We start from the raw sequence: 18,352 nt of genomic DNA on the forward strand, positions 1-18,352 counted from the left end.
AAGAATGCTCATAACAAACTAACCAAAGAATTGGGGCAAATTAGAGGACAAGGAAATAAAGAACAGAAAGAAGGCATTATCACTCCATTGTACATAGTAACATCCTTATCTGTGAGTATTTATTTTTCCCACAATGTAATAAAATGGTTTCCTGCTGGCACACAGAAAGTATCTTTGAGACTTGTCATAACACAGCGGGACACAGAGATGAGAAGGTTTCTCTCTTGGTTTCTCACAGTTTTGGTGGTAACTCATGTTACAACTGCAGCCACGCCAGTTGCAGCCACGCCAGTTGCAGCCACGCCAGTTTTTCATTACCACCATGTCCCCCCGGATGAATGTTCAAATTTATATTCCAGCAGGCTGTCTTCATTACAAACCCATGAAAATCGCAAAACAGAAACTGCGGGGAGCAAGATTTTTAAAGAATTTTGTATTACAAAATGATATCTTGTAATACAAAATAACAATGGAGGTAGGGAATGTTATATACCACTACAACACTTTAGACGAAACCTCATAGAGTCGCATTTAATAATCACTGAAAAGAAATGGCTCAAATAAAAACACATATTATAAGCGCTGTAAGTGTAAGCAGACCAGTCTGTGTCGCCATCTGTTGGCTATTAAATAAATCAGCACGAGTGTTTCACTGTGTAACTGAATCCCAACCAGCAGGTTTGCAGTAAAAATGCCTATCCAAATCATTAAGGTCTGGGTGCATGTCAGAGGAATTACTCTAGCTTTTAAAACCATTATTTTTTAGGCAGGGGAAAGCATACTCAATCCAATTTAGAGATGCAACTTTTGGTAAATTTTCTGTATTAAGATCCGTTTGTTGATGTAATGGACACATTTACTTTATTACTTGAATAGACAGCAACCAGGTGGGGGCAGGGCTACTCTTGGTCCTCTGCTGGGGATGGGTTGTACAGGGGCTCACAATTCACTCCGAGTGAAGCGCCCTCTGCTTGTGTTTTTGACGGGTGGTGGTAGCAGTGTTCTGGTGGGGTTGTGTCCCTTGGCTTTGTGGTGATTGTGGGGTGACGGTCATTGGCTGGAACTGGGATCTTCTTTTAGGCTGTGGTGAAGGGTGAGGTGTGACTTGTGCAACACCACCGAACCCCTTGGTGGTGTTGTCACCTTGACAAAAAGACAGGCAGGCAATAAGACCCACTATATTGTTTGCCTTTACTGTCAAGACTGGACTTGTCAAAAAAGAGAGCGAGGCTGAGGTCATGTGACACAAAAGATGGAATTTATTTCTGTTTTCGGTTAAGATTTCCAAACTTATTTCTGTGTGTTAAGTCCAAGAACAATGAGAGGTGTCATTTTTGGGGGAGACATTTCTCTTGATTTATCACTTTCTTGAAAGTTAGAAGTTTACATTTTTCCATGTAAAATGTAACCTCTAGGATCCCTGTTAACAATCTGGAAAGGGTTTGTAAACATCTGGTAATTCATAACATTGTAGTTAAACGTAGGATGTGTTTTAAGGTTACATTTATGAACATTTTTTGGCACCCCCAGAAAATTTCTGAAAGGGTGGCCAGACCAGGGCAGTAAACATTTCAGTGTAATCTCATGAGAAATCTAAAGATTATGGTGATGGCATAAAGTTTGCCCAACTTCAGAGATTTGGAACTTATCTCCAAAAAGTCCATGTCAAAATACCAAAGATCTGACCAGCAATTAGCTATAATATTAATAAAAAATTTATTATTATTATTATTATTATTATTATTATTATTATTATTATTGTTGTTGTTGTTGTTGTTGAGAAGGGAATAAATAATTTCCAATGTACCGATATATAGTAAAATATAAACAAAAACAGAAATTCCCCAAAAACTGACACTCCTTTTACCTTATTTATTAATCTAGGAGAGATTCTTGTCACATTTCCTGATGTAAAGTTCTTGGTTCTGTGGTTTAAAATTTGCCTGAAAACCACTTTCTTAAACCAAGAGGAATAAATTCATTGACAAACAAGGTTGTATTAATTTCATTTCTTTCATTAAAAACCTTCAACTTGTTGAGCGTCTTCATATTCTCTTATCCTTCTGTGCCGGCAGTGTTTTCAGCTCCAGCCAGTCACTGATCCCTCAGACAAGCTACAACATGTCATCATTCTGAGAGGATTTCACTGCTAAAAGGGATTACACCATTTGACTTTTTTCCCCTGCTAAACTGCTTAGCCAATTTGATTGGGGAGAAAAAAAAAAAAACTTAATGACGAAAGCAAATCAATCTGTAATATTTTTGGAGGAGCTGACATTGGTTTGATGATGTTCATTTGAGGACAGAGACATAAGCGATTAACAATGTACCACTGAGACTATTACTATCACAGTATTAGCAACTCAAATGGCATGTTGCCTCTCATTCATTCAGCTGCTGGTTCGGATCTTGATGGTCGAGCTTAGATGCTCTCTTCCTGTCTTCTGTCTGTTTGAACAAGTGATGGAACAAGTGATGCCTCCAACAGTATGACTACTAAAACAGAGTAGTCATACTGAATTTCCACAAATTTGGCAGTTTTTCATTTTCTATAAATCTATCCCGTAGAAGAAATCTTATCCTCAAACCACCTTTTTTATGACACAATTATCAGGATCCATAATTATTTGGTGAGACAATAGGTATCATTTTTTATGCGTAGCAACCACAGGAGTTCACTGAAAGCACTGAGAATTGAGCTCAATCAGGAAAAGGAAGACAGGGATTTTATCCCAGCACTCCATGGCCTTAATCTGTGGGATTAGGCAACCAGGAAGTTCACTCCAGGGTGTCTGTAGGTGTGCTCATGCGCATGCCGGTGTATGCTTTCCCCCCCCCCCCCCCCCCCCCCCTTTTTCACTACCTCTAAAAGAAAAATATGAAAAGCAGCATGCACTTGCATGCTTTTGTAAAACCGGCAACCAGGGTGATTGAGTTTGGGAGCTGTGGTAGTCAGAGCCACATGTGTAGCAGCAGCAGCAGGCGAGGAGGGAGGAGCCTGCGGGTTAAGACCTAAAGCCGCTTGGCCCAGATGAAGATGGCTCTCAGGCTTCCTGCCAATCAAAGTGCAGCCAACAACCCACTCTCACTGACAGGGCAGGAGAACAGTGAGTTAGATTAACATGAACGTTTGATGTTTGTGGTGCTCACAGTGCCACATGCTCAGTCTAACGTTCAACTCACAGCTCAGTTTAAAAAGAAGATTCAGTCCTATATACCTTGGTACAGTAGCAACAATCCCCAATGAGCATAAACAAGTAAACAGGGAAATCATTTGGACTTATAAATAAAAGTTTTAGAAAAACTTTTAAAAAGTCTTCAGTATTTCATTGCTGATAACATTATAAAAACAATTACCACAACACCATCTGAATTGTAGTAATGAGGGGAAAAAATGCTGTCAGGTTTTCAAAATAAAGTTGATTTAGACTAAAAGTCTTGGTTTTTATTACTGATTGACCTGCAGGAAGTGATTCTGTTAGCCTTTCACAGTAAAGCCCTCAAAAATTTTTTAAGTGAAAGTGGTGTTTTACATGGTTTAAAGTTAAGATAAAAAATTAATTGTACCTCTGTGGAGGTAGATAAAGACGAGGGTGATGGAAAGTAGCTCTTCCATCCTCAAATACTTTAAGTTCATTACCAAAGACAAATCATTAAAATACCAGAGAAAACAGACTAAAATATGGTCAATATAATAGTCAGGTTTTGACTGCATGTTTGCTGAGTGGCTTTAGGCAGAGGCTTGTTTCACTTATTTTGTTGCTTTTTTGTTTTGCTTTTTTTAATGGCAAAAAAGGCCATTAGTTCATGAGAAAAGAAAAGATTCTCTCACCTGAGCTGTAGATATCCGCAGCTCCTCCAAAGTTGTCCCCCCTTGTCTAATTTGTTCCTTGATCTCAATGGTGCTGTTTCTTCAGTAATGATCTCAAACAAACCTCTCATTCCTTTGCAGAAAAACTGTATTTCTTGGATTAACTTATTCATAGGTGAACTGTTTACCAAAGAGAAAACCTCAGAGGGAAGGGTGCCAAATAAAAAAACACCTTTTCAGATTTGTTCAGCAGGAAATTTAGAAAACTATGTATTCTTTTCCATTGTGTAGGTTATTTTGTTTTTAATTAATACAAGAAAACTAAATTGAAATTTGAGTTATGTATTCTAAGTTATTTTAACTACTTTGCTAAACTTTTTTTTTTACCATCTACCTGCTTTTATAAACCATCAAACATGACAGAAAAATTCCCCCTCCTCCTTAAAAAAAAATTTAAAAACTTGTGGTTGTAACAAAAAATGTGATAAAGTCTTAAGGGATGAAAAAATATTTGTAAGGCTTTGTCTCTCATATTGAGAAACCTCAGTCATGCCAATCAGGAGTCTACTCTAAGTTTAATTCAGAGAAAGGTTACCGGTACATGCAGTATATCCCAACAGGGGATGAATGTAGCTGGTTTCTGTTAGTTAAATGAGCATCTGCCAAACTGAGATCCTCAGACTAGAGATGCATGCAGTTAATGGTGATGTAACATCAAGCAAACAAATAATCACAGATTATAAAAGAAAAAAAATACATTTTCCCTCATTTCATCCATTAAATGCCAGTAGTGTTTTTTTCATTTTATCCATATTGTGAAGCAGGTGGTGTGGATCAGTTGAGCTCAGTAAACATAGGCCAGTGAGATAAATAAGGCTGGATAAATCACATATACTTATTCATTAATTCTGCTAGGCAATGTTATATTGCATTTATCTAATAATGCATTTTCACTGTATAAAATGAAGTCCTCAAGTAAAAAGTAAATAAAAATAATCCTTATAAATCAAATAAATGAAGTTTAAGATTGTTCAGTTTCCCGGTACTGCACTCTAAATTTACTTGTAATGCTATGAAGCAGTACTAAATATTAAATAAATAAGAAACTTTGGGGAAGTGGCTCCCACGCACTCCAGGAGTCAGCTTGCACTCCCAGACAATTCAGCCAGTGCAGGGGGTATCAGTGAGAGCTAAGTTCACTGAGTTATAAAGTGTAGCCTCCAGGTAGTTCACAGATAATGGGCCAAGACCACAAAGATGAGTATAATAGAGAAATGTTGCAATACAGAAAAAGAGAGAGGGATGAACACACAGCGAGTGACAAAATGCAATACGGTCTTCTGTCTGAAAAGCACATCAAAAGAGATGCTTAATCGGAGGAGGCAGCGCTCCGAGATCTGACGCGTATCCTCTCTGTCTCTCAATCCCTCTCTGTCTATCTCTCATGATGAGATGATCATGACGGAGAGAAAGAGATGGGGGCGGGTGGGTTAAAAACCTCCTGAATACACGATGAATGTAGACACCAGGCTTAAACTGACTGGGAGGTGAGTGGCGCACAGAGGCTAAGAGCGTGCATGTGAGTGGCATCGTGCACCAGCATCCACTCTCCCCTGCAGCGGCTCTCAGTCTCTCTGGACTCCTCTTAATGAGAGACAGAGAAAATCAGGCACTTTATAAAAACAAAATTTAAAAAACACATGAAAATTTTAAAGGCTGATTTTAAATTAGCCTTTAAAATTTGCACAGATTTCAATAAAAAGGAACAAATCTGTAAAGTAAGGAAAGAAATACGTGGAGGGACGCAGAAGTCTCATCTTTGGTTCCATCCTGCTGAGAGTTTTTTCCTCGCCTGCTGAGGAGAGGAGATGGAGAACAACATGACTGACTGTGAAGAGGGAGAAGGGGGACCCACAAGCCAGGGTGAGTGACGAAACCGGTCATGGGCTGATGTAAGACGAACATGTGTCACTGAGCCGTGTTGTGGGAGAATCAGTTTGAGCTTAAAGAGTTGCTTCTGTGTATCAGTTGTGGATTATTTGGACAAGATTCAGATATTGGACACGCAGGCAAGAGTTGGGCTTTTCTACTTCCTTTAGGTGTGTAAAACAATAATAAAAAAAGAGCAGCAAACATTTTTTGGGATAAATTTTAGATCAGTGGAGACAAACACTGATTTAAATGTCACTTCAATGAAGACTAAGTCCACATTACAGCACATACTGTATATGTAGCTTTAAAGGCACCAGTCCCTTTCCTGCTGCAAACATATCATTGGTACTTTTTTGTGACACATAATAGTCAGATATGACCAACTATGAATGTTTAAATAGGTATAGAAAAAGATTTAAAGCATATCAAAGAAATGGATGAAATTAGCCTTTTAGTCTCTGATTTAAGGCCTAAACAGAAATGTTTTCATTTTGTTCTTGTAGCCTTGGTTTAGGAGTTTGTGTGTCTTGCTCCCCTTTTTACTTGTGGTGTTTTGTCAACCATTATATAGCCTACAATTGACTTCTCAAGGCGTTTGTACTTGACTTATAAAGCTCTATGCCAGAAACAACTTTGCTAAGCCATCTTGTGTAAAATAAAAAAAAATTCTGCCCTTGAGGAATATACGGCTTTAATTGCCATCCAAAGTTTTTGGAAATGTTGTATAATAGAGTGATAAAAAACAAATAGATCTCACAAAGTACTTTTCCAAATACTGTTTGGTGCAAAAACCTTTAGCCATCTCACTATTTCTTTCATTTAAATTTAAATTGGATTCATGCAGTGGATTGATGTTCCAAGGAGTCACAATATATTCTGATTTTATTAAAGTGATCTCAAGAAAAAGCCATTTAGTCTTTCTTTAGGTTTGTCATACACTGTGGTTGAGCTGGTGGACCCAAAGGAACACAGAACACCAGAGAAATGCCAGTACTGAGGAGATGTTGGCAAGTACACTAAAGGAACTTGCAGAAATGGCATTTAAAACCAGTGTGAGCATATTGAAAGAATTCAGCAGTGGAGAATGAAAATCAGAGAGTTCAAATACTATGGAGGCGTGATTAGTGATCTTTAAACCAGGTGAGGCAAATCAGAGAAATGCAGGATATCTGGGGGAGAAGTTGAGCAGGGAACTGAATGAAGGGGAAAGGAAACAGAAATGGCAGACAGGGAACTGAACATGATTCAAAAATGAGATTGAAATCCAGTTTCTTCTTGTCTCATGACAATCTGCTCATGGGCACTTAGCTCCAAGTTCCCTGCCAGTCATATCAGTGTATAAATGTGTTGGCGTGTGCAAATGGGTGAATATTTTCTAGTGTAAAGTTTTTTGAGTGGTCAGTATGACTAGAAATGTGCAATAATAAAATAGTCCATTGACTATTTTGCTGAAACTTCATTTAATGTTTCATATCAGAACTACAGAGTACTGTAAGTTACTGAAAGCAGTTTAATTCACAGGGATTTAGCTGTGACACTGAAGTATTGTAAATATTTTTTTACTCCAGAAAACATAATTTTTCTATCTCTCTTTATGGATCTTTGGACTTATTTCATTTTTTAAAAATAAAATTCTATATTTTCCACTCTCTCTTAAAGCTGCAGGAACTTTACTGTAATCCTCCCAAGCCAATAAATTAATGTTTAAACCCAGCTTCACTTCAAGTTATGACAGGTGTCCTGGTATTGTGTAAATATAGGATGAAACCAAACCAGTGATGAGATGACACACTGATGATACACCCTTGTTTGCCCAGTACTTGCAACCGGTAGAGGGTAAACAGTGAATCTTGTCTCACTGTTAGACTTAAAATCAAAATAAGGTGGTGATTGTAAATACATTTTGGTGGAAAGGTGATCCTTAGCTCTATGAGGAAGTTTTTTTTTTTTTTACTGGGGAATTAAAGAATTAAAGGAAGTGTTAAAAATTAAATTAAACAGTGATCATCTTAGTTCGTATTTCCATAACAGTGGCTATAACTCCTAACTTGATGCAGCAGGAGAAACAGCTGGAGATTACTGGATTATAAAATACTAAACATAATTACTATAGCAGTAATTAAAGTCAATTTTAGTAAACAAAACAAGCTATTTAATTTTTGTTTGTAAAAAATTAATTAATAAATATATCAGCTAAATATAAATATATTTTAAATCAGATGACAGTTAAATAAATGTGATTAAATCAAATCAGTAAATATAACTAAATAAAAAAGTACAAGAAACTTAACACTATAAATAATAAATTAAATGAAAAGGTAATTTTATTAAGTTAAAAAAAGAAAAGTAATTAAACTCCATCCATCCATTTTCTGTTCACCCTTCGTCCCTAATGGGGTCGGGAGGGTTGCTGGTGCCTATCTCCAGCTAAGTTCCAGGCGAGAGGCGGGGTACACCCTGGACAGGTCGCCAGTCTGTCGCAGGGCAACACAGAGACATACAGGACAAACAACCATGCATACGCACACTCACCCCTAGGGAGAATTTAAAGACACCAATTAACCAACAGTCATGTTTTTGGACTGTGGGAGGAAGCTGGAGTACCCAGAGAGAACCCAAGAATGCACAGGGAGAACATGCAAACTCCATGCAGAAAGACCCCAGCCGGGAATCGAACCCAGGACCTTCTTGCTGCAAGGCAACAGTGCTACCAACTGCGCCACTGTGCAGCCCTAAGTAATTAAACTGATTTAGAAAACAAAACAAATAGGATAAATTAAAGTCAAATACAGAAAATTTAAATACAGAAAAATTATCAAATCTAATCTATTAAACTAAACAAATTTGTTAAAAAAGAAATAAGTGCAGGGTACATCATGGACGGGTCAACTTCACAGGAAAATACGGAGACATATAAAAGATAAAAGGCCTAATACTTAAAACTAAAGCACTTTTTCAAATTTAGAAGGCATTATTTATATGATATAAATTCTAAAAAATCTTTTGAACCTAATGCTTCTCCAGTAGATATAGGTTATGGATGAATTTTGCTTCATACAAAAAAGAAAATACAAACAAAAAAATCTATTACAGATTAATAAATGAATTTCCTCATGTCCAGTTTTATCCATTAAACATGCAACATCTCATCTGTTTAATCCACATTAAAGGTCACAGTTAAACGTCAATGGAATTTATGAGCAGGATTAAACTTCAGTTTCTATACAGTGAGAAATAATCTGTTAATTGGTTAGCTTTAACAACACTGTTGGCCATATTTTTGTTAAATGTGTCAGGGCGAAGAAGCAAATGTTGGCCTGTTCTGCTGAACTTAGTCTGATACATCTGCCTTCACTGAGATGGATTTAATCGGCTTAGCAGATGTTGTCAGATCATCCACTGGTGTTTGAATCTGAATCAATCTTTTTGATTGCCCATACATTAATGAAGATTGTCCACCTGACACATTTGCGCAGCCTGAGCATCATTCTTTGTTTCTGGGTTACAGTCAGGAATCGGTGTGTTTTGTCTGTGTCGCTGTACTGAATGCAAAACTTCATTCAGCCTTAACTCAACTATCACTTTAACATTCATTTGATGCTGTCTATTAAAAATATGTGTTAGTCAGACTCAATATTTGATCATATTTTTCAAAAATAACTGTTTCCACACTGGGTCAAAGTTTTAAGCAAAGGGTCAAACATTTAAAATTTAAATGAGTCCAGCCAAGAACAGAGGTCAAATATCCATCCAGAATTATTATAGATGCTTATTTATGAAAGCACAAACATGTGGTCGAAGTACAACTTGCAGAGAAACAAATTTTAGTGGGGATGTGTGGATATATTTGAGCCTTTGTGTTAAAGAAACATGATTACAATTTTTAACTCACACACTCAGGTCTTATATTTTAAAAATTATTGAAGTTTTCTGCTGTATCATCATCTGATCCTTGAAAAAGACTAGTGCAGTTGTATAATTTAAAGCCAAAATTACCCTGCCTATCCACAGGTCAGTATTCACACATTTACCTGTTTGCAGATTTTCGTTTTGTTAAGCATATCTAAAATTTTAAAGAAAATGCAGCTTACAAAGCTACTTGACACACTAATGGCTGTTTTCAAATTAACCAATCCAGGATAATCATTATTTTTTTTTGCTCTGATTGGCTGTAGCACTAAGAGCAGCGATAGAAAAGACTGAATGTTAGCTTGACATGGTGAGGTACATTTGGTGTTTGAATCAATAAAATAAACAGTTGTAAGCATTGTCTCGGGTATTTGCAAACTTCAGCTGTTCACAGATAATAATATGTATATAAACAAAAACTGGAGCAGAAAATTATTTGTTCACTAAAAGTTTACAAGCAAATGGTGACATTCTCAAAATCACATAAAATATCTAAAACCAATTTTCAATACAATAATTTCTTTAACCTAAAAGACTCCACATATGCACCTTGACTCACGCATCAGTCTAGAAACATCAAGGCTTTGTTGATTGTCAGTTCCAGTCAGTTGGAAGTGTATTTCACTGATTTAGAGCCTTAAAAGTAGACAAAGATTTCCCAAATTATGTTTTATGTCATGGGACACAGAATTCTTTCTAAAGCCGATTTAGTGACTAAGCTATAAATAATTTTACTCTTAAAAATCATTCATAGGTTAAACGTTTACAGATTTGCATCATATTTGCTATAAATATGAGATTAATTGTGTCACTATATGGCAGGATGAGATTAAGTTCAGACCGAATTGAAATTTGACTTGGATTGGACATTTCGGTTTTAATGTGCAATTCTAAAAAGTGCTGTCATTGCGAAAAGAAAGTATGCCCTCTTAACAGATTTGGTGATTTAATATGTTAACGATTAGATTAATGATCCTAGTTCTAATATTATTTAAATTTTACCTACAAAAAGGTGGTATTATTTCTTTTAAGTGTGGCTAAAATGTTAGAATGTTGTACTATAAATTTAAAAACATGTGAAATATATTTATTTTTGCTTCAGTTAGAGCTAAACAAATTACTTTATATTTAACACACACAAAAAAATAGTTTAAGTACAGCATAACCCCAAAATCACGCCTTCTTCATTTATGTTTTGTTGCTGGAAATGTTTTTGTTGGATTTTTCTGAACTTTTTTGTAAAATCAAAGTTTTTCTTTCATGTTTTAACTGATTTGCAAAAGTCATTCACTAATCCAGTGAAGTCTGTAAATTTCTTTCAGCAGCTACTTTAATTCTTCTTGATGTTTTTTGAAGATTCGGGAGATAGTAGCATGCTTTTATGGAGGCAGCCTTTAATTGAAACAAGTCCAGTGTTGTATTTTCATTGATGAGCATCTATCAGCAGCTGTGATGAGTCATTTTATTGCAGTCTTTGTGGAAGCTATGATTTGTGTCTTGGTTTGACCTGTTTTGGTTCTGTAGATCACTTTAGTTAAACAAACTGTTTTTAAAATGTGCTTTATAAATAAAATGGATTTGGATTTGCTGAAAATCGTTTTTCTCACTTGGGAGTTCAGTCAGCTGGATCCTTTGTTTCACCAGTGAGGTTTGTGTGTAAGGGTGTAGACACAGTTAAGCCAAAAATTATGAATATATTTTAAAATGAATCATTTTAAACAATCAATTTTTAAACAAAATGTTACTAGAAAGAAGAAAATCATTGTTTCCTTTTTTAATGTTGTTTGACAGATGCCTGTTAATTTCTGTTCAGAAACAAACTTCTTTAAGATTATAATTTTAATCTAAATTTGCCAGGCGTTTGGATAATTGCGGGCTCAATGTCGTAATGTGCAAATGTAGACTGTATTTATGCATTTATTTATATTGTATTTATTTATATTGTATTTATGATGAATTCACAATTCACAATTAGTGAATTCACTTCACTAATTGTGAAGTGAAAAGAGAGTGATACAACGTTTAAATGTTTTTTTAAATAACATCTGAATAGTGTGTTTTTTATTCGTATCCGGTCAGAACCACCTTTCATTCCAATTAGTCTTTTGGTTTATATCTCACTCAGCTCATCATGGAAAACCATTTTCCGGTGGGTCTGCTGTTGGCTGTTGTCGTATCATCTTTCTGTTTTTTTATGACGACTTTAAATATCTTTGTGACTTTTTCCTGACCTGCTTGATCTGTTCCTTGGTCATTATGATGTTGTTTGTTCACAAATGTTCACAAATCTAACAAACCTCTGAGGCCCTCAGATGTTTTTTTAATACGATGGATTCATACTGAAATTAAACTACACACGCGTGGACTCGACTTACTAAATTTGTAACTTCTGATATACGTAGATTGGTTGCACTTGGTTTTATTTAGGGATATCAAAGTGTGAAAACCATGTATTCTGACTTAACATTTATTCACTATTTGATTTTGAGCTATCACAATAAATACCAACAAAAATAAGATTGCATGTTTTTCTGTGTTCAAAACATACTCTTTTTTCATGTCTACATTCTACAAGAAATAATAGAAGTGAATTTAACAGTACATTTATACAGTTAACTCTCAGTGATGGGACATAAAACTCTACTATTTCATTGTTGACCAAAGCTGTGTGATGAATACCTAAAATCATAATTCAGAACTTAATTTGTGGAAGTTGTAATTTTTCTCATTCTTTCTTTGAATTTTTTGTTCATGGTTCTATTTTTCTGAAATCTAACAAACAGCTTCATGCCTGTTTTGCCCCCGAGAGGCTGACAAGCACAAACAGGCAGCAGAAGAGTGAGTGAGACGATGAAATTAAATTAAATTAATCACTTTATGGAATTAGCCTTAATTCCTGGTTACAGCGGGCGAGGTGAAAATGAATGTTGGTGTCGCTTTTGCGAAGCTGATTGGTGCTCCTTTCTCACGTGAAGAAGTTCATTTCAGCATTCCTCTACGGACTCCAGCAGCTGCTGGATAATCCCGCTGAGCCTGTGTCCTATTAAGCTTTAAAAAGCTGGTATGAACTGTCCATTTTTTAATAACCATGTCACATCAAGGGTACAAATCTCCACCCTGGACTGCCTTTCATCTGCATGATCCGGCCGAACAGCGGCCATGGCATCAGTACAAACATTTCATCTTCTGCAGCAAAATCCTCTTTATCAACTGATCTCTTCTTACCATTTTCATATATGAACAGCACACCTAAAGAAAGTACTAGACAGAGTTAATGGTAGCAGGGTTTTTGAATGCAAAATTATAAAATTGATGAATTTGACTATAAACACTCAAGATTGTGTTATGATATGTATCTCAGATGGGGATTTTTTTTCATTCAGTACAATATGGGACTGCTTAATACCAAAAACAGTACTTTTTCTGTCACTTGGAAAAGTATGAGCTGTTTGTCAAAAAAAAAAGTTAAATTTTGCAAATACCTTTTACCTTGGCATTAGATGTAGTCATATGTGCAAACTTAGAGCTTATATTTAGAAAACAGGTAAGGTTGATATTGAAAAGTTTACGCATTCCTGTTAATTTTTTTAGGGATGTAAAACAGGACACCGTATAACAGGGGTATTCAAGAAAACTGTGAGGAGGTCCAGTTCAAAGAAATTTCCTCAAGCAGAGGTCCGCAATATCGTCTATTTGCAGTATGACAATATCGGAATACATGGTGTTAAAAAAAATAATAATACAGGTTAAAATAATTTCAAAAAAGTTTATTAGCACTGAAACACAGGATAACATTGTGTGGCTGCAGTTTAAATTAAAAATAACTAAATTATGTATTCAAAAATAAAGAAAGTGCTTAAGAAAAAATAGCAGCTTCAGTTTCCTTTTGTTTGAACAATCTCAATATTTCTGCTCAACAAAACAACTCTCAAAACACCTGAACTATTTCTCTTACAGATTTCTCTTACATCTGTCTTCCCCCAATTTCCCTTGCTCAGTGTGAGAATTGAGCTTTGGCTTGCCCTGCCAACATTTTAAATCTGGGCTTGAAGGAGGTCAGGGCCATTCTCATGCACATGTGCAGATGCTCATTGGTGAGCTTGGAACGATATTTTTGTTGTGTATGTTTGTTGTGCGCTGAAAGCACGGCTTAATACCCTGGTGGACTGATCATATTGGGCAGTGAGACTTCGAATTTTCTGCGTCCGGAGTTCGGACTTAGGGGGGTATGATTGGTCAAATGCTTTGTGCTTAGTCTCATAGTGACGCTTGACATTGGCACTTTTAACAAGTGCCACGGTTTCGGAGCATATGAGGCACACTGGTTTCGTGCTCGCGGGCGGAAGAATGAACATGTATGCATCCGTCCATTCCGTGTTGAACGCTCGATTTTCGGCATCTACTTTTCTCTTTTTAGATAGCGCCATAGTGTTTGCACCTCTTCTGACTGTAATTCACGCCCTATCTTCCTGTATCACCTCCCTGCGTTTCTCGCTTCAATCGCTTTTCGCTCGCCTTTCACCTCCTCTTCCTTATATCACACTGCGTGGATGTCTGTGCCTGGCTACAAACCTCTGCTTCGGTTTGCTCATACAACTCGCTCTGAGTTCAGGCTGGCGATTTGATTCGCTAGTTGAACCACGTGGTTAGTATGACTCGCACGCGATTGGTTTGTAGCTTCCAATCCTTGCTCAGTGCAGTGTTGGTAAAAGCACTTGTGTCAGATAGGGAAAAAAATAAATGCTCCGGTTTAAAATTAATTCTCCCGTCAAAATTAACAAATATTTTAACAATTTACTCCGGGTCCGGATGGGATGGCATATGGGTCCGTATCCGGACCGAGGTCCGTTGGTTGCGGACCACGGCCGTATAAGATCACTGGACAATATTGCTCTGTCTTTTTAATTTGTGCTTTAAAAAGAATCACAATGAAAATGCTTTTGTTAATTTGTCAGACTGCGGGAAGCAATCAGATTTATTTATTTGGAAAGCAGAAACATTAGTTTGCTCAGTCACTTTTTAAATTGGGGGAAGTAAGCGTGAGACGGGGGAGGCTGAGGGAAATAGCCACCTTTTTTCTGCACAATTGCTCAATTACCTGGTGGTCAAACTGCATATTACCTTTCATTTTGTATATTAAAACATCTTTTGATTGAGATACAAAGGTTATTTTCCAAGTTTGTTTTTTTTTTTTTATCTTGAAACATATTTTATTGGTTTATTTAGCTTCTAGTGCAAGCTAACTATCCAAGAGGTCAAGAAAAGTTGCGTTTGCACCAGTTTGTTTTTGTGACAAAAAAATACAGCTTTGATTTCATCAGACCCTAACACATTGGGAAGTTTCAGCCAGGCTTGCATGTTTCATTATAAGAAAAGGTTTCTGTCTTCATCCTTCACATAAGGAGATTTTTAATGGCAGTTGAGAATATCCTGTTGAGGCGGTTGAAAGTTTCGGAGAGTTCTAACGGGTAACCAGGTGTTGAGTTTTGGGTGACTCGAACCTGAAGCAGTAGTCACAGTGACTGGTCTGTGGTGACTCAGCTTGATCAGGGCACAATACGTCTGGGTTGATGTTCACTGTTGATCTTTAGCACATTTTTGGCAGCCTGGGAGTGATCTGTGATCTGTGACACACAAGAGATTGTTGCAGAACACAACCAGAACCTTTTGGAAACTCTTTAGGTGCTGAGTAGTCTCGCTCACACGTTTTTGTCTCGTCTTTTTATCATTTTTGGAGAAATTTGTGTTTTTTCTCTCCTCATATTTCTCCACATCTTAATGATTGATACTTTTGTACATTGATATTTTAGTTATTCATTACTTCAGTGGAGATCTTGGCTGTAAATAAGAGGCATAAATGTGTAAATACCATGAAATTCATACTAGTACAACTGAATATTGTTTCAGGTTCATCAGGTGGAGAATAACAGCTGCGACTTGAACACAAGTCACAGCTTAAAACCTTTGCAGTTCACGGATGTTTGATGTTTGACCAAAAAGTGATTGCACTTTTTAAAAATGTTGCATTTTTACATTAACAGAACTATTTGTTTAATTCAACTGAATTTCACTGGATGAACACTACTTTAAATATGAAAAGGCTTTGAACTTTTTCACCCCCTTTCAACATTCCCATATTAACTTACTAGAATGATCTGTATTCACCTCCACCTATCTTCCCATCAACTCTGACCAGCTTGCCTGTTCCTGCTTTAGAAACGATTCCAACAGCCTGATGCTGCCACCACCATATTTAACTGTTGGGATTGTTTGTTCAGGGTTTCATGAAATGTGAGTTTTCAGTCACATAGTGTTCGGCATATAGGCTAGGGAGTTTTTTTAGAGGGGGTGGGGGGGTTTGTCTGACCAGAATACCTTTTTCCATCTGTTTGCTGTGTAAGAGAAATCTTCTACATAATGGAAGCTTATGTTTTTCATACCCGACATCTTGGCTGCTGTGCAGCTGCTTTCAATGTAGCTTTGGCAGAATGTCGCCAACTGCTTGATGTAGTTTCTTTTTTCATTATTATGAAGAGTCAAAATATGTTTCTGCTGGGCCTTTTTTTAAAATCAACTCTGCAGAGTTGTTGCTGCGGGTCAGACCGTTCCCGACATTGAGACTGCAGAGGGGTGTCATTGAAAGACATTATGATGGAGTTGCAAGACTGAATGGGAGTACTGGGGGACTCCCATTCAGTAGTGTAGACCAGTCTGTCAAGATGTGGGGCCCTCTCTAAGGAGATCAGACAACCAGATGCCAATACCGCTTTGAAAGTCATGGACCCAGAATGGATAACGGATGCTATACTCTTTAATGTTTTTTATTTAATCCTGTTTTACTTGGATGTTGTGAAATTCATCTTTCTTTCCATATTTGATCATATTTGAAATTCTTTTGAATTTGCTTGACAAGTTAGCCTTTAATAGTTTTTAACACCTTTGTTGATTTTTTTCTGTTGTTTAATTAAAGGTAAAAATATATATATATATTTTATTTCAGTACATTATATTTTGAATGTGGAGATTTCTGTTTCTCCAGCATGCAACTGCTGAAAGAAAATAAAATACTTCCATGAGTGCTCAGCCAGCTTTAGGTTATTTTATGAGTCAGTTATGAACGCAAGATAAAATCATAGGACAGATGGAGATGATTTTGTATGTCCTCAGGTGATAGACTGAATGACTTCCTTTTAAAGCAAGGATAGACTTCTGCAGGGAGTCAAATCTTTCTGGCATTTCAGGGCAAAAGTGAGCGATAAACATTGCAATAAAATGAGACTACAGATAAGGTCTAAAGCTACATTTAATGAAAAAAAAAACATTTCACTGTAATTTTATTCTATTGGAGTTTATTTATGTCAGCTTAAGTGCTCCCATATTAGTTAATTTCTTAGTTTATTGCTGCATTATGTTCTTTATGTGTTTGAATTTAGTTTCCCTGGAGTCTATTCTCTTTGGGTTTATTGTTAATGAATGTCCTCTGCAGATTCCCTCATGTTTATTAGTCTCCCTTCCTCAGCCTGTTATGCCTTCCCACACAAGTGCAGACCTGTTTCCAATCAGCCACCTGTCTCTTGTCAAGGCTGGCTTCACAGTTCCCTTCGTGCCACTTTGTAAGTTTTATGTTTTAGTTGTAAAAGGACTTTCATTTCACCTTCTACCTCAGATTCTGTCTGCTATTGTGTCCAACTTAATACCAAACCATGACATTCTTTGCTTTTAACCTTTATTTTAATTTGTCATTATTGTAAATTGCACAAATTATCATTGTTTGCTTGAGTTTGGCCCCTCAAAGATATGTAGCTGGAGTTTTGTGCCATGATGTAAAATACAATACAAAACTAACTTTTGTAATAGCGTCAAAATATTTGCTGTCATTTTAAAACTGTTTTACCCTCTGGACAAAACACCTTGCATGTGAGAGGGTGTTTAAAAAGCAGACATGTTTGTCTGGGACAAAGCAAAGCCTCAGTCCATGTGCTTTTACTTTAATAAAATGCATGTAAGCGTGCTGCACAGAGGGATTCTGAGCTGTATTTCACATTATTGGGGTTCTTCACATGAGTCACTAAAGGGAAAACTGGTATTTTCTGCATTAGAGGATTTTTAAAGGTTGTGGCTTTCAGACAAACAACAAATGCTACAAATCCTTCATCCAAATATGAAGTCTGGGTATATTTTATAAACATCTTGTTTTTAAGAACATTTTGTCCTAAGGAGTAGGAAACACAGCATCCAGAGGTATTATACAGTATGAGGTTCGATGGAGGAGGATGAAGGGAGTTGCTTTCCTCTCAAATAAGAGGTAATCTCAAAAATCGAGGAATCTCAGTTCAGTGGATTTTTTACATGAATCTACACAAAAGCTTCTACTATAGCAGCGGTGGAGATAGTCAATGAAACTTCTACATATAAAAATAAATAAAAAGTTCCATATTTTCTTCAACTATTAGTGATTGCCTTCACTTTGCCATGATGACTTTTTTGTGCTTCTCTTCAGAATAATACCTTTGTTCACTTAGACCATCTTAATCATTTGCATCTGTAAACTCCGGCTTTAGACAATTGATGCAAATGTACAAATCACTATTGCAGCTGAACCTCGTTAACAGTTAATTTGATTCTTTGTAAGCGATGGCAATGGTGAACTTACCATAAGCCGGAGTCTATCAGGGGAGAACCCACGCACGCTTAGAGAAA

At 36.6% G+C, this 18,352-nt stretch overlaps 1 protein-coding gene across 2 annotated transcripts in view; it reads left to right on the top strand.

Annotated features, from left to right (window-relative positions):
* Window positions 1-5,370: 5,370 nt before the first annotated feature.
* slc12a5b (solute carrier family 12 member 5b) overlaps window positions 5,371-18,352 on the top strand; it is a 34,568-nt gene continuing 21,586 nt past the window's right edge. Inside the window, exon 1 of one of the 2 annotated variants that reach the window (XM_032574038.1) lies at window positions 5,371-5,734. In XM_032574038.1, coding sequence (XP_032429929.1) covers window positions 5,680-5,734 — 55 coding nt within the window. In that variant the 5' untranslated portion in view covers window positions 5,371-5,679. The remainder of the gene's footprint in view (window positions 5,735-18,352) is intronic. The other variant, XM_032574873.1, reaches the window with a different exon arrangement.

The sequence above is a fragment of the Xiphophorus hellerii genome, chromosome 1, assembly GCF_003331165.1.
Source record: "Xiphophorus hellerii strain 12219 chromosome 1, Xiphophorus_hellerii-4.1, whole genome shotgun sequence".
NCBI lineage: Eukaryota > Metazoa > Chordata > Actinopteri > Cyprinodontiformes > Poeciliidae > Xiphophorus > Xiphophorus hellerii.